Source organism: Leishmania donovani, chromosome 22 (genome assembly GCF_000227135.1).
Source record: "Leishmania donovani BPK282A1 complete genome, chromosome 22".
Lineage (NCBI taxonomy): Eukaryota > Euglenozoa > Kinetoplastea > Trypanosomatida > Trypanosomatidae > Leishmania > Leishmania donovani.
Window position 1 is genome coordinate 450,449 of NC_018249.1, and position 16,101 is coordinate 466,549.

A 16,101-nucleotide genomic window follows, 5' to 3' on the forward strand; every position below is an offset into this window, starting at 1 on the left:
TATATGTATATATATATATATATGTATACGTATGTATATGCATGTATATGTATATATATATGTATGTATATGCATGTATATGTATATATATATATATGTATACGTATGTATATGCATGTGTGCTTGCCTGTCGCTCTCCGACGTGCGAAGATGGTGAGCGCTTTGCGGTGCCGCACACACAGCGATACATTCTCGTTCTTCATCCACCACTCTCAGAGTGTGCAGCGACGTCGGCGTCACAGGTATGCAGGCTGGCTTTCACATACGAAGCGCCGCCCACACACTGCGCTCTCCGCCCGCCGCCGCCGTAGCAGCAACAGCAACAACATCAGAGGGGACTGGTACCACGGTGATAACCGAACGAGGTAATGATGACCAGCATGGCTGTCTCGGCCCCGGTCATGCCACCGGCGACTGCAAGAGAGCACAGGCCTGTACGGGCAGCAAGAGCGACCTCATCAACGACGTCGTCGGCCGGACGCAGCGCGCGCTCCGCACGCTCTGTCCACTTCGCACTCGAGCCTGTCGCGCGTGATGTGCAGAAGCATATGGAGCGGCAGCTGTGGCACTGGCTGGAAAAGACACACAGCATGCTGCGTCCACTCGAGGCGAGTGCGCGTGGTCAGGTGCAGGTAATGGAGCGCGCTACCGTGGCGGCAACGGCCGCCACCGCTGCCCCAGCAGTGGTGGTCAAGGCGGTTGCGGTGACGCTGCCGCCATACCGCGAGCATGCGCATGATGCATCGGAGGACGAGGACATATCCTGGTCTCGTGCGCAGCTGGTACCGAGCGTGTCGCTTGCCCTGTGGGAACAGCGCCGTCGTCAACTGCGGCACGTGGCCGGTGTAGTGGATGTGTACACACTGGCCAGCATGTTGCGCGACACCCGAGAAGGCAGTCCCAGGAAGAGGCACGGCAGCAGCGGCAGCAGCGGCGGGGCCGTCCGCTTCTGCACGAGCTTCCTCGGCTCCAGCTGCGATACAACTGCCTCCGGTCGAGTACCGATGCCGGTGCTGGACGCAGATGAGCTCAGAGAGCAAGGGTGGGCCCTGGATGTGGTCGTGAAGCAGCCCACGCAGCAGCAGCATCACCAGAGCGGCAGCCGCGGTCGGAGCTCCAGTGGCGCGTCGCCGCTGCCCCACCCCACCGTATTCCTGTTTGCACGTGACTATATTGACCACGCAGAGGTGCTGTGGAACCTTGTGCAGGAGCGCTGGGGGCGGGAGCGGCTACCTGTGACGGTGATGCCGGCGTGGGTGAACACGGCGGCGGTGTTCGGCAGCGACGACCCGCAAGTGGAGGCCACAGCAGCGTCTGCCCTGACAGATGACGCTCTCGAGAAGCTGCGGCGCCACATCGGTCGATGGCTGAAGGGTGCGTCGGCAGCCGACAAAACAAAGAAACGTGTGGCAGGCCAGGCAGCGGCGCTTGCAATCGACACGTACGGCGCCGCTGTCGCCGCAGCCGTCGCCAGTGATGAACAGGCGCTGACGGCGCACGATGCGGCCGACATTACATGGGGAGTCTGCACCGCACTGGCGCGACTTCATCGCGCCGGACTGGCGCACGGCAACCTCAAGCCGAACAACGTCTTGATTGCTCAGCCGGTAGACGGCCGTAGTGCTGCGCAGGCGGAGCAGGCCCCACGTGAGGTGCACGTCACCGACCACCTCCTTCCACTGCTCCCTGACCAACTGGTGGAGCCGGGCGAGCTCCTGAAACTCCCGCGGGCTGCCGCTGTCGCCGTTGGCGGCGCACCTGCCGAGCGGAGGAAGTCGATGCCCGTCACGATGAGCGGCTACGTGTGCTTGAAGCAGCACGAGGAGGCGGCCTCGATGTCGTACCTGTGCGGTGGCGGGCTGTCTGACGCGGTCGCCGCCCCGGCATTCTCGTTGAGCGGGTTCATCCTGAGCAACGCCGTCAGCGGCAACGATGACGCTGCCGTGCTGGAGGGTGGGGTAGACTGCCTCTCGAACACGGCCTATGAGGCCGTGCTGCTGCAGCACCTCACCGCCCCCGAGAGGGTGTTGTTGGTGGCGGTGGACAGCAGTACAGTTAACGCTGGTGTACGGAAAGACGCAGCAGAAGTCGGAACAGCCCTCAGCACCGGCGGGCCGCACTTCAGGGTGTGGGTGGATACGCAGCACGCCACACCAGCCAGCGACATCTACGCACTCGGGGTGCTCCTCTACATTATGCTGATCGGTCGCCTCCCACCGCTGCCGCGCTACCGCCGTGCATCTCGAGGCACATTCAGTGCAGCAGCCGTCGGCGCTCGGCCTCAGCGGATGTACGAGGCGGTGGTCAACGACGTTGTGTGCGCTCTGTATGAGAACGCGGCGAGGCACAGCTTCAAGTGCGATCCGTCGCCGATGATGGACGAGCTCAAGGCCTTCTTGCAATCCGCAGCCGCACGCGAGCATCTGCCTCTTGTCCTGGCGCTCGCACGTGCCGGCGTGCGGCCAACGACGATGGACATCCTTGTCGGCATGCTGCACGTCAACCCCGCCAAGCGACTCAGCCTTGCGCAGCTCCAACATCATGCCTTCTTCCGCACGTACGGGCGGCGGCGACACACCCTTCGCGCCGAGTTTGCGGAAGCGGCGCGGCGGGTGCAGCACGCAGCGCCGGTGATGAGGAAAGACCCCTTGGGTCACAGCGTTGCCGCGGCTGTTGGACGACGCATGATGCCGCAGAACATGGGGGCCACCGCCAAGGCGGCCGCTGAGCGTCCTCGCTCGCCGCCCACACCATCTGCGGGCCACCTAGCTACGGTGGCGCCGCGCGTACCTTCCATGGCTAGCATGCCAAGCCGCATCAACGAACGCGGCACACCAGATCCAGTGCTCTCACCCGCGTCTCCCAACGCCGCTGCCGCCTCGCGAAGTGCCTCCATGGCCTCCGTGGGCTCTGCTGGTGAAGAGGCGCCGCGATCCACTCCACGATCCCCACCTCCTCAGCTCCTCCGCGCGCCGCACGCCGTGTACCTTCCCTACAAGAGACGCGAGACCACCATATCGCCCCCATCACCCTCTCCAACACTGCCAGCGCAGGAGGGGGAGCGACGCCAGCGGAAGGAGCCCTCGTGTTCGCTGCTCCAAAGCCGCGCGCTGCAGCTCTCCGCCCCCTCTTACATGGGGCAAACCCATTATGATCTCCCACGCCGCAGAGCCTCCATCCAGGACGACATGGACAGGCCGCTAGATCGGAGCTGCAGATCACTGATAACCGCGGTGTCGAACAGATCTGTGGGGGCCGCGCTGATTCCGCACGCTGTCCGGCGCCTCTCTCCCTTGGGCCATGAGGCGTCGGTGCTATCGCAAACGTCTCTCGACGCTACGCCCGCCGCACGACTCGGCAAAGCCGGACCAGCCCTGCACGCGCCACGTCGGCCTGTCATGCGACGTCAGTCCGCGTGGATGATGCCGCATCGTTACTCTGTGTACGTGGTGTCGCTGGCCCTGCTGTTTGTCGTCCGGCTTAGGCGCCGCCGGGAGCGCACATGGCTGCTGGGCCGTATGCGGCGCTGTCATCGATGACGCACTAACCCGCGCAGGTGAAGGGGGAGGGGGCTGTGAAGAGCTAGTAGCTGCTTCGCGGCCCCACCTCTCCTCATCGACGACTTGCTCTCCCTCTATTTCTTGTTTTCTTGGCCTTCTCTTGTGACTTTGTATGTCGCCCACTCGGCGCTTGCATCAGGTCTTCTCAGATCACGAAGTAATTCGAATGCCCCCCCCCTCCACTTAAAACACACGCACACGCCTTCCCCGCCCCCCGCCCTCCCTCTTCTTCTTTGCTGCTGGCCCCACGCGCCTTCAACGGCTCTCGTTGCACCAGCGCATGTCTGTGTATATCCGAGCGTTCTCGGGCGTGAGTGTGTCCGTGCGTGCGTGCGTGCGAGCTTCGAGGAGGGAGGGGGAGGGGCGCATTCTTTTCCTCTTATTGTACCTCTTCGTTTGTGTGCTGTGGTGCACCATACGGCCTCTATTCCTTACCTCTATTCTACCTCCCTCCCGCACGCACGCACGCCCTCAGAACTTCGCGAAGGATGGGCGTGCGTGTGTGCGTGAGTGTATCTATACGTTTATTAGTTATGTTCTGTTTCTCTATGAGATTGTACATCCATGTGTTCTGCAGGGCACACACACAACACACGCAAAGGACATTTTAGACGTGCGAAGGAACCGAACGCTGGTGTGCCGACGCCCGCATCTCCCGACCAACGGATGTCGGCGGAGCAGCGTCTATCTTCATGTTGCATGCGTGTGGCTGCGTGTGTATGTGTCTGGATGTGTCAGCCTTCTCCCCACCCCGCCCCCCTCTTACCGCTCTGTTGCCCCTCTCTCTCCCACCCGCCCTCCTTTTTATAACTATCGCTGGCATTGCATCTCCGTTCGTTGTACACGCATGCACACACCTCTCTCGGGTGCCACGCATCTCGAAGGTGCGCCCTTCACAGCTTGCACCACCCACCCGCCCCTCTTTTCACATCACATATACAAGCATACACGCACCATGTCCTCCCAATCTGGAGCTGCTGCCGCGACCAAGGCGCTTGTGCGCTGCACGCGACGCATCCGCGACCCGTTAAACTACCTCGTCATGCAGCCGACGGATCCTGACCAGGTCACCACTTCCATCCGCACCGCTGACGCGGCCATGGTAACGTGGTTTGTTCCCCTGCACAATCTCCAGTACTGCCTGCACAAGCGGTACGAGGCGGAGCAGTTCGGGGTGATGATCTTGCCCAAAGGTATGGCCGTCCCAGAGGCAAAGCCGCTGACGCCGACGGAGGACAGCGTGAAGGCGGCGGCGGCGCGGCGTGGGCCGTCTGTGGTTCCGCGGTTCATGCGCATGACGGCTCCGCGACCGAGCGGGGCTGCCGGATCCTCGCCCGCGTCCTCGCCCTCGCGGCTTTCCTCTTCGCCATCCCTATCAGAAGGCGGCAATCAGCTCAACAACTACGTGAACGAGGATGGTGACACGGTGGTGCCTCTGGGGCTCGTCACGATGATCGTCGGTAACAACATTCCTGCAAAGCAGTCGTGGCTGGAACGCCTCATCGACCCTGCGCCGCACCCAACGCTCTCGATGCGAGTCATGGTGGTCGACCGCGTTCACTGGCAACGCACGAGCTGGCTGGCCGGAAGCATCTGCAACAGCCTCTGCTGGGGGCGACTGCCGCAGCGCATCTTCTCCATCAACCTCGACTACAAGAACCCAGTGTACATCTCCGGCGGAAATGCGGCGGACGCGGCGACGGCGGCAGCCAAGGAGAGCGCGCCGCTGTTCAGCAAGCACTCACGGCAGCCGTTGGTGTTCGACAAGGTGACGCAGCGCTACACGTCGCCCTTTCAAATCGACGTTCCTGGCTTGAACTTTAGGCTGAAAATCGAGGACACCGGCAAGACACTCTTCGATACCACCTCGCGGGTTGTGGACGGCTTCCTCGACAACGAAAGTGCCCTGCACCGGCTGGCGCTGTCGCGCGAGGTGAACATGCTCGGACTCGGCGGCTCTGTGTACCGGCAAACGTTGTGGAGCAGTCCGTCGCTACCCAACGTTGGCCGCATCGTCGAGTGCGAGCTCGGCTCCCTCTTCGAGCGCTACTTTGGCTGCTCGCCGGTGGGCGACCCTGTCGCCACATGGCTAGTGGACGCAGTGGACAAGACGCTCATCTACCAGATGGAGGGCGAAGTCGAGGACGAAAACGACCCGAACAGCGCCACGACGTATGGCGACCGTTCTCTGACGGAGCGCGTGCAAAAGAAGGCGATGAACCGGTACAACAGCTTCCGCGACGACATCCGGCACAAGACGTACAGCGAGCTCGCTGGTGACGAGGTGCCACGTTGAGGGAGGAGTGAGGCAGAGAGCACAGTGCGCAACGGAGAGGAGCACGACACATTCGCCCACGCGGGTAGGTCGGTGTGCCGTCCGCTTCCTCCTCCGCTCAGCCGTCTCGTGACCTCCTTTTCTCGCGATAGATGACGCGCAGCGGCTAGTCTGTGCATGTCCGGTGGCGGTGTCGATGCTTGCTGAATAACGCACGCAATCACGTTAAGGAAGCCGCGATAAGTAAAAGTGCAACTGTGCAGCACCGCAAGAGCCCTCCCCTCCCGGGTCAAGCTGCTCTCCCTCTCTCTCTCTCTTCGCCGCCTCTTTGCTGATCCCATGCGGCAAGGCAACTTGCATCTGTGCGAAGAGGAGGCGTGGCGTGGTGTGCCCGGCGTGCGGGTGGCGGGCCTCTGACTGGTAGGCGCCTTCTCTGCCCTACGTATCTGTGCCATCATGTCGGAATCCAGTCGCTGCCCATACCATTCCTCACCCCGAACTCCCAAACCTTTCTCCACCAATGTGACTGTCGTCCCACGTGACAAACACAGCAACAACGCGCTCGGCTGCTGCCGGAGACTTTGTTTCTTCCGTTGTGCATATCGCCTCTTGCACCGCCGCTGCCGCCCCCTCTCTCCTTAGCTCCAGACACACAGAGGCGGTCACGCGTCAACGAGCGCGGTCCCTTCGCTTTCCATCGCGTCAGACCGACACACCAAGCACGATGTCCGCGCCAGCGACTGCAGCCACCCCGCCCATCGCCAGTGGCAGTGGTAATGGCACTATTAGTGGTAATCAAGAGGTGAACCCGCGTGCACGAGACCCTCACTCCTCGCAGTCTCACCACGCCGAACACGCTGGAGGATCGCCACGCCGCAGCAAGAGCTGCGTCAGCATGCATGCCAGCACTGCAGGCGGCACGGCTCACCGCCAGGTGATCGGCAACTACGAACTCGGCCGCGTCCTCGCCACGGGTGACTTCGACTGTCGCACGCGTCTGTGCAGGCACATCACCACCGGTGTGCGGTATGTGGTGCGCGTGTACGACAAGCGCGTGCTGGCGGAGGCGCAATGGATGTGGAACCGTGTGGCGGAGTCGATCCGGGTGCAGTGCACCCTGCCCAAAAACAAGTATGTGCTGGAGATGGTCGAGTGTTTCGAGTCGAACACATCCGTGTACATGCTGATGCATCTGTTTCCGTCCATAAACATCACAAAACTCTTCACGGACTCAGCAGCACGTGCAAAACTCCTGTCTTGCCTGCAGGCCATGTCGCGAGCCAATGCTCATACTTCTGCCGCGGCGACCTCGAATGGCTCACTGACAACGGAGCCAGAGAAAACGGCGAAGGGAGAACCTCACCGGAAGCCGAGCCACGTGCATGCGCTGCCGGCCACCGATCCGACGAGCGCACCCAAAAGCGTCTTGTCGCGCGGGCTGAAGACGAGCATGCGGACCCCCAGTGCATCTGCAGCGGAGTCGCAGCCGTCGGAGCATGGCACCGAGGAGACGGCTGATGCGAATGAATTCTCTCATCGCGGCGGGGGCAAGCAAGAGAGTACCCCCAGCACCGCCGCCTCGACGATGGGCGGCGCTAGCACCTCGCCGATGGCGGTGGCCTCTGTCAACGCCTTCCTTGGCACGGCGGTGCCGTCGCACGTGCCGCTGTCGCTCATTCGCGACCTCTTCGAGCAAGCCGTGAAGGGTGTGTCGCACCTGCACCAATACAACGTGGCCCATACCGGCATCGCTCCTGATCACCTTCTGGTGGGGGCCAATGGTCTGCTGCGTATCAGCAATATGGTTTCGTGTTGTTTCTGTGCGCAAGGTGAACGGCTGCATGAACTCCGCGGCACGCGGCACACCGTCGCTCCGGAGGTGCTGCGGGGCGAGTCCTACGACCCCTACCTCGCCGATGCCTGGGCTCTCGGTGTCGTCCTGTACTTTATGCTGAACCGTGGTCGCTACCCACACGACGGCGCGAGTACCCTTCGACACATTCTCCACGGCCGAGTGCGGCCCTCACGGCCTGGGCTGCCGCCCGTCGCACTGGACCTCGTCTCCCGCCTACTGCAGGGCTCCCCAGAAGAGCGGCTGCCGGTCGATGCCATCCTCACCCATCCCTTCTTCTTAGCGCCTTTACCAACCATTGCCGAAGAAGCAGCAGCGGAGGCGGCGGAGCTGCAGGCGCAGCACGTGCGCCACAGACTCACCACCGGTGCGGCTGTCCATGGCGGGCACAGCGTTGTGAGCGACAGAGACGACCTAAACGGGCGTCGACTGCGAAGCAAAGAGAAAGCGGTCGGCGCCGGCAGGCAGGAAGCATCATCGCCGCACTGGGAGTCACTCGTGACCTTTGGGAGTGGCGACAGCATCACTGGCAGAGATGAGGTGGACAGTTCGGGGCTCAACCCTCAACACAACGGCGACGACGACGCATCCGCAGCAGAAGACGGCTCGAGACGGAGCTGCAGAGACACGGTCTGCCCGCCGCGAGCCGGTCTTCCCACGCACCAGCCTTCTGCTGCGTCGCGGTCCCCGTCGGCGTCCATGAAACGTGCGCACCTCGCCGCGTCCTCCCTCGCCAGGACGAGCCCGTGCCAATCGGTGGCGGGGTCAGTGTCGGCATCGACCCGCCCCGTCTGGTGCCCCCATCTGGCGCCGACGCTGGACGCTCTGGAAGACCTCGCAGGACGTGTAATTCAGTACCACTACCGCCAAATGAAGCGCCGCCAGCAGTATCGAGCCGAGACCCGTACGCTGGTGGCGCGCAGTCAGAGCATGCGTCGAGCAAAGGTGGAAGAAGAGGGCATCGGCGGCCAACAACAGCCCTTGCTGAGTCTAGTCCCCGCCGTCGTTGTCCTATCCAGGCCGCCGAGTCTTGACCTGGTACCGTCGTCTGCAGGCACGGTAACGCCGAAGCGGGACGAGGTGCTTCATCGGCAACGGCAGCGACAGCAGCAACCGAGCGACTTGTATCTGAAGCGGAAGCCGGTGATGGCGGCGAATGTGTTGGATGCTGCGGCAGGCTCGCAGTCGCCAAGCTCCGCCCGCCGTCGGGCTTCGACGAACAACAGTGTTGACACGGGTGGTCCTTTGGAGGACGAGCCGCTGTCCCACTGGCACAAGTGCGGCACGGCTTCTCCAGCTTCGACGATCCAGTCCGTGCTTGTGACAGGGGCAAACAGCGTTGTCATCGGTACCCGCGCAGGCTCACCCGGCAGCCTCGACCGCGACGATGACGGCACCGAGAGCAGCCTCATCAGCAGCCTCGACGGTGCGCTGCGCGCAAACGTAGCCGAGGGCACCAATGCTGTCGCCTCCCTCGACACAACCCCGCAAGAGTCGCTGAAGCTCCCTGTACCCCTTCCACTCAATCAGCGCAGGCCCGGCAGCAGCGTTCGGGCATGCAATACCCCAGCCAACAGCGTTTTCATAGCACCGCCCCCGCTTCGCCCCTCTTCCAACTCCAGCGTGCTGCCTACGCTAGCGTCGCTCCACGGCTTGGGCAACAGTGTCGGTCGCTTCGCCGATCGCGCGCGCGTGGGGGAGGGAATGATGGTGAAGGATGATGAGAGGTGCCCGCTGTGCCACCGCGAGCCCTACATGACGCGGGCTATTGGCGTTCGCCCATACGGGGGCACCTCGTACGTCTACGCCGATGGCAGATTTACGAAGGTGTCGTCGGTGTGAGGTGGAGTGAGGGCTAGCGCTGCGCGAGCGTGCGTGTATATGCGGGGTGAGAGGCCGATGAACACATCGCCAACTTGGTTCTCCACTTCCTCCCCTCACAACGCAGCTCGGCCAGTGCGCTCCGGCAGACCCGTCACCAGGCCCCCCCACCTCTCACCTCACCCTACCAGACTACCAACGCGAATGCTGCTACCGCGCAACGTCGTCACACGACGGCTTCTCCCTAATTCTTTATCGCGAACTCTTCCGTCACACGCTGTCGTTCGTGACGCTGCTGTTGCTCATTCGGCTGCGCGACGGAAGCTCCCCTCCTGCGTTTGTGTATGTGTGTGTGTGCGTGTGTGCTCCAGATCTGATGTATTCAACTGCCTCTCTTCACTAATTCCTGTGTCTGTATCTGTGTGTGTGTGTGTGTAAGCCCACTTACTTGGAACATATCCCCCTCCCCCTCCCCCTCCTCCTCCTCCTCCCATCCCCTGCTTCGTGTTGCTTTTCGGCTTGGCCAACGTGTGTTACCCCTTCACAGCTTTTCCTGTATGTACATATCTTGTGCATGGTTCATGTGTGCGTGTGTGTGTCCCTATCCTTGCGTGCGTGCAAGGTGGTCAGCACCTGTATGTGTCTATGGAAGTCGAGCGACCCCACGCCCGATCGCACTTGAAAACGAACACGTCCAGCCGAAGCACAAAGCATCGGCGTGGTCATAGATGGGCTTCCCATCACGGACCGTGTGCGCGGGGAAACCAACGGGATGTGTGCGAGCCTCGGTATCGTGGCGTGCGCGTCGCGAACGGTACATAAAAGCTCCAGTGAGGGCGTTGCGTGACTAGTCGGTCGTGTCCATCACTTTTTGTGTGGAGAGGGAGAGAGGCAGGAAGAGGTCAGGCCTCCCGCTCGCTCAGGCAGTCTTGCTTCTCTCCTTCCTCAACCCCCACCCTCCTCCCCCACCCCCTTAACGCCTCCGCCATTGGCGCCGCGGAGTCTTGTGCGCAGTGTCTGCCACTACCCTGACATCTTTCTCTCCCTCTTCCTTACTCTGTCTGTTGTACTCGTCCCCCTCCAGTCCTGCACGCTCTGCACGCAGTGCGTGAACAGCAAAACCGCAAAAGATGCATCCTTGAGCAGACACACACCCGTACACGCGCGTGCAGACACAGGGGCAGACGCAAGGCACTGATGCATAGATATACCCTTTAGATCCACAGCAACGAACTCGTAGTCAGCACAGATGCACACATGGCGCTATCTTATCACGTCGTGCTCTTTTTGTTTCTTTTCTTCTCCTTCGCAGACGTGGTGCTTATCAGCGTCCGCACACTCGTCTCGCGGCGCTATCACAGCCTCACCCTCTGCTACGCCCTGATGGCGGTGCAGGAGTCCATTCTTGTCTTTGAGCTCCTCGCGGTGCTGGGCCAGGTGCTCTCGACATACCTCGTCACGGCCAGCATGTGGGCACACACAGCATCGCTGCTCGGCGCTTTTACACCGCTGTGGCTGCTGCGCACCTTCCTCACGGCCTTTACCGTGGTCTACAAGGACATCCTGCTCCCGCGTTGGTCATCGGCGGCGGCATCCACTGGAGTTTGGGGACTTCTCTCTCACGCCTCTCGCGCGTGGCGCGCCACCGGCTATGGCGCTGTCGTCTCCCTCGACGTCGCTTGCTTCTGCTTCTACTATCTATCCGCCGTGTATGTGTTGGCCTACTTGTCGGAGAAGCGCCTCTATGTGCCCTATCATCGCCGGCGCTGGCGGCATTTGCAGCGGAGGCGGGCACTCACGGCTACCGCCGCCACGGCCGTCGCGGACGAAGAGGACCGAGAAGTAGCGCGGCAAAAGCGATGGCGAGAGGAGCGACAAGGCGGAGCAAGGAGGACGGATGGCGACGGTGGGGGTGAGGCGGTCGTCAGCTACCCGACCGTGATGCCACTCACCCGCACCCCGTCTTTTCGGCAGTGGGAAGCGGTGCTGCAGCAGCAACAGCAAGAAACAGGTAGCGGGAGAAGCGCCACAGCCGGCGACGGCCTTGCGCCGCTACGTGCATGTGAGGGAAGAAGCCCGGGAGACAAGTCGTTTTCCAACACGACCGGGGCGGCTTGGACGAGCGCGAACGCATTGCAGTCACCTTCCTATCCTACATCCGGAGTGCGCCGTCGGGAGGAGGCCAGCGACAACGGTACTGAGGCGAGCGGACTCATCTCCAACACGGTCACGGCGGTCCCTGATGGTTCCACGCAACCGCCCTCGGCAGCGCATCTGAGCTCACAGGAGGCGGCCACCGCGGGGGCGACAGTGACAGAAACGGCGGCGGCTAAACCGCAGCGGGCTGTGCAGCAGCATCACGGGAAGCCGGCCACACGGGCGCCTCGTGGCGCGGTCACCGCGACCGCCACCACCGGTGTTGGCTCGCCGAGGCAACCGCGACCAGTCTCCCTCGTCGCGAACTTGCCACCGCTTCAGCTGCAGCGCCGCTTCACTATCAGCAATAGCCCAGAGGAAGAGAGGCGCTTGCACCAGTTCGCCGCCGCCCTGGCCGAGCACGGCTACACGTCAGTGCCGTCGCAGACGCGCAACATCACCCCGGAGCTGCCGTCAAGCAAGTCGCATGTGAAGATAAGCGACGGTGTTGCTGTGAAAAGCGGAACTCCGTCTATCACAGAGGTACCGACGGCGCACGAGGGAGGTGAGGCTGACAAGGAGCGGGACGCCGGCAACCTCCTCTCCTAGACGGCGGCGGCGACGTCAGCACCGGAACTAGAAGCGGAACAGCGCTCCAGCTACAGCACTTCATGTTGACTATGAGCGCCACGCAGGACGCAAGTGCATCCAGCTGAGCTACGCCGCTCCGTATTGTCCTCTCCGTGCTTGCGTGGCCCTATGGGGCTGTTGGTGCGGGGTAGAGTTAGCGATGGCGCACCCGTCGGGCCGCATCGTGTGCGCCCCTCTCCACTCCCCCCCCCCACAAACCCTTCTTGAGCCTTCAAGTGTACGCAGAGGTGAAGACAAGTGCGTGATCGAGGCACGTAGCGCATAGACATGCACTCCTATGAACCCTCTTTCTCTTTATATAAGCTAGATGGAGATCGATGCGCAATGACGCGCGACACGCCGCTTCTTCCCGCATTTTCCATCGTCGCTGGCGTCGTTCTTGTTAGCGCTGCGGAGTCGACAACGCTGCAACCGCCTCCGTTTTGTGCTCGCTGCTCATCGTCCTCACCGTCTCTTCCGTGTGCTCGCACCCCCCCCTCCTCCCCACACACCGCCGTCACTTGGCCCGGCACGTCTCCTTCACCCCGCTAAAAAAAAAAGCTGGGGAAAGCAGTATTAGTCTTACATATCTTCGCACATACAGGCGCGCAAGCATGTCATCCTCATCGGAACTGGCAACAAGGGCAACGCGCTACCATGAGCAGTTCGGCCTTCCGTCCTTCGACGATCATGTCTTCGTCATCTTCGGTTATGGCTCCATCCTGTGGAAGCAGAACTTTGAGTTCGACGCGGAGTACGAGACGTACATCAAGGGCTACAAGCGCGTTTTCTACCAGGGCTCACGCGATCACCGCGGTGTGCCGGACAAGCCGGGCCGCGTGGTGACGCTGCTGCCCTCGGAGGACAAGGAGCAGCGCGTGTACGGCAAGGCGTACCAACTGCCGGCGGACCCTGAGAAGCTGAACAAGATCTTCCAGGCGTTGGATGTGCGCGAAGGCGGATATGACCGCGTGCAGCTGACCCTGTTCAACGCGCACCCGACGACCGGCAACCTGACTACGACGCCGATACTGCCTGCATCGATGCCCAAGTCCTTCAAGACCGAGAGCTCCACCCAATACGTGCCGCCTCCGCGCCAGAATTCTTCCGATGTCGAAGCCGGTGACGCGGAGGAGGTGCTCGACATCTTCAGCCACCCGAACGCACCAGCGGTGCAGCCGCGCAAGAACGTCGTGTGCCTATGCTACATTGCGACGGAGCAGAACGAGGGGTACGTCGGTGAGGCCTCGATGGAGGCGATGGCAGAGGAGATTCTGAGCTGCGCCGGCGTCAGTGGTTCGAACCGTGAGTACCTTTTCTTCCTTGCCGACTGCCTTCGTGCGATGGGGGCGACCGACCCGCACGTTTTCGAGCTCGACGCAGTCGCGAAGCGCATCCTGCGTGGTCGGGAGGCGGAGTTTGCCGCCGGCGCGAAGCGGGTCGCCACGATGGCGTAAAAAGTAAGTGGCTCTCCTCCTCTCTGTTTTTTTTTCTCACATCACCTGTGTGCGGCGCGGTGCGCTGAAATATCTGTGCCACGTGTGTGATCCACGCAGATGTTCGCACGCGCTGTCGGCTGGTGCGTGTGGGGGAGCACGCCTGTGTCGGAGCACATGCATAACGGTGTCTCTCTCTGCAAGCGCATGGTATCTCCCATTGGAAGGTAGGCATGCATACCTGCATCTGTACAATCTATACACACGCACACACGTAGTTTGGCGAGAATTGGGTGTATTTCTTTGTTTTAAGTGGCTGGATACCTCGGCCTGTGTGTCGCATGCTGATATGGGGCTGTGTCTGCGATGCGGTTGTCATGTATGTATCTCTCTTCGTCGTCGCATCTTACGCGGGAGCGCGAAAAGAGGTGGGTGGCGATGCATGCTCGCGCCGATGGGCAGTTGTGCGGTCGTGTCCTCCTCCCTCCCTCCCCCCTCCTCTCGCTCTCGCTTGCTGGTAACAGTAATGGTATGCGAGGCTTCAGACGCGCTCAGCAACGTCACAAGGGCGGCTGCCACACAAGCACACAAACCTCACACGACCCTCCATTCTCTCTGTATATGTTGTATGTATCTCTGCTTCTCTCCGTCTCCGCTGGTTTCTTTGACGCATTTTTCTTCGTGATTTAATTCGTTCACGAACCCGCGCATGCGGTGCTTCTCCCCTTCCTCTGTGCATCTTGGTCTGTGTGGATGGCGCTCGTAAAGGCGTTGGCGTCCGGGTGAGGTTGTGCGCGCACTTGCATGTGAGTGTAAGCATATATGCGCATGCCGGCCATGTCGTGACTTGAAGGCGACTTCACCTAGAACCGTGTGACGCACGCACGCCCCGATGCACAGTTCGTGAGTGCGCACATGCACACGCTCACGACTGTCAGTGTGGGGTGTCGCGGCCTCTTTTTTGCCTTGTTGTGCTCGGCTTTCGACGAACACACAAGGATGTGTTCACTGCGTACAGGTGCATGCATGCATCTATCTATATATATATATATATGTGTGTGTGTGTATGTGTTAAGCTTTTCATAAGCTCTAAAAATACGCCGATGGCACGGCGGGCGGGAGGCGGTGGCTTTGGCTCTGCCCTCCGCCCTCCTCCGCGCGACCCACAAATCTAGTCTGGTCTGGTCCATCATCATTATGTCGCTCTTTTCTTCCGCTCTCTGTGATACATGGAGACACATACACACACAGCGAGAGAGAGAAATGAGGGCCGAAGAAAAGCAGCGACCCAAGTCGAGTTGCTTGCTTGTAAAAGGCAGGGCGATGACGCCTCTGCACGGCGCTGTGTGTGTGCCGATGGCTTCCTTCCTACTTTTCTGCCTTTTCTTTGTGCAGCGTTTCGCGCATGGGGCGAGTACGTTCGAAACACGAATGACGGAAATGGTGCCTACAACGTGGAGACGACAGACGCTTCCATGAGGGATGGGGGAGAGGGGTATTTACGACGATCAAGAAGTAGAAGAGAAGGAAAGGTCAGCACGCGCTTGCTTGCTCGTCTGGCTGCCTGTGCACGTGTTGGCTTGCTCCTTCTTGTCTTTGCATTCGCGTTTCGCTGGCTCGTGTTCGTTTTTCGCTTATTTGTCGGTGCGTGATGCATGTGTGCAAACGCTCCCCCTTTCCCTTTTACTCTTCTCCCTCTTAGCACATCCTCCCGTATCGACTCCTCTTGAACTCCCACCCACCCCACTCCGCACACTCTTACCACACTTGCATCACCGGCCTATCTTCACCACTGTACCCTCTCCCCTCTTTCTTCTCCCTTACGTTCCTTCTTTGTGGCTTCTTCATTTGTGTCTACTCACTCTCTCTTGCCTTCATCACCTCAAAATACGATGTCTGTTCCTGTACTTCGGCGTGCATGTGTACATGTGTCTGGCAGCTTCAGCGGTGTGGCCATGCGTGACAGCTCTCACATTGGTTAATTTCTTTTCGCTGATGTTGGCGAACTTCTTCGTCTCCCTCCATCCTACTCGGCTTATTTTTCTCGCAAGTCTCGTGTGCTGGTCGTCGGTGTTGCAGTCTCCGTATGTAGATGACGGCGCCACCCCTCCCGCCATCATCCCGTCTCCTCGTCTCTCTGCTACATTAATAAGGGGCGAGAGAGGGGTCACCTCCTTGGATGTTGTGCAAGGGAGCGGCGCATCCGATGGCCACGGCACTTCTTGGCATGCGCATCTCAACGAGGAAAACCATTAGAAAGTGGATCGGGACGGACAGCACGTACACGTCGATCTCTGTCCGTCTGTGTGTTTGTGTGTGTGCACGCATGCATACATGTGTGCGTGTGTGTGTGTGTGGGGGGGGGGGGGGGGGGGGTTTTTCTTCCTTCTC

General features: G+C 61.0%; 5 protein-coding genes across 6 annotated transcripts; all 5 read left to right on the top strand.

Moving 5' to 3' along the window:
* Positions 1 to 368: 368 nt before the first annotated feature.
* LDBPK_220970 (hypothetical protein, conserved) lies at positions 369 to 3,539 on the top strand (the record flags this gene model as incomplete). The annotated part of the gene is made up of 1 exon (XM_003860796.1): positions 369 to 3,539. The coding sequence occupies one exon, from the start codon at positions 369 to 371 to the stop codon at positions 3,537 to 3,539; it is 3,171 nt and encodes a 1,056-aa protein (XP_003860844.1).
* Positions 3,540 to 4,407: 868 nt separating this feature from the next.
* On the top strand, positions 4,408 to 5,856 carry LDBPK_220980 (hypothetical protein, conserved; the record flags this gene model as incomplete). Its single annotated transcript, XM_003860797.1, has 1 exon — positions 4,408 to 5,856. The coding sequence occupies one exon, from the start codon at positions 4,408 to 4,410 to the stop codon at positions 5,854 to 5,856; it is 1,449 nt and encodes a 482-aa protein (XP_003860845.1).
* Positions 5,857 to 6,559: 703 nt separating this feature from the next.
* On the top strand, positions 6,560 to 9,529 carry LDBPK_220990 (hypothetical protein, conserved; the record flags this gene model as incomplete). Its single annotated transcript, XM_003860798.1, has 1 exon — positions 6,560 to 9,529. The coding sequence occupies one exon, from the start codon at positions 6,560 to 6,562 to the stop codon at positions 9,527 to 9,529; it is 2,970 nt and encodes a 989-aa protein (XP_003860846.1).
* Positions 9,530 to 10,765: 1,236 nt separating this feature from the next.
* On the top strand, positions 10,766 to 12,253 carry LDBPK_221000 (hypothetical protein, unknown function; the record flags this gene model as incomplete). The annotated part of the gene is made up of 1 exon (XM_003860799.1): positions 10,766 to 12,253. The coding sequence occupies one exon, from the start codon at positions 10,766 to 10,768 to the stop codon at positions 12,251 to 12,253; it is 1,488 nt and encodes a 495-aa protein (XP_003860847.1).
* Positions 12,254 to 12,888: 635 nt separating this feature from the next.
* Positions 12,889 to 13,731, top strand: LDBPK_221010 (hypothetical protein, conserved; the record flags this gene model as incomplete). 2 transcript variants are annotated; one of them, XM_024473463.1, is made up of 1 exon in its annotated part: positions 12,889 to 13,731. In XM_024473463.1, one exon carries the CDS (start codon positions 12,889 to 12,891, stop codon positions 13,729 to 13,731), a length of 843 nt encoding a protein of 280 aa, XP_024329234.1. Both variants share the same exon structure in this region, with proteins under 2 accessions (XP_024329234.1, XP_003860848.1).
* Positions 13,732 to 16,101: the final 2,370 nt, after the last annotated feature.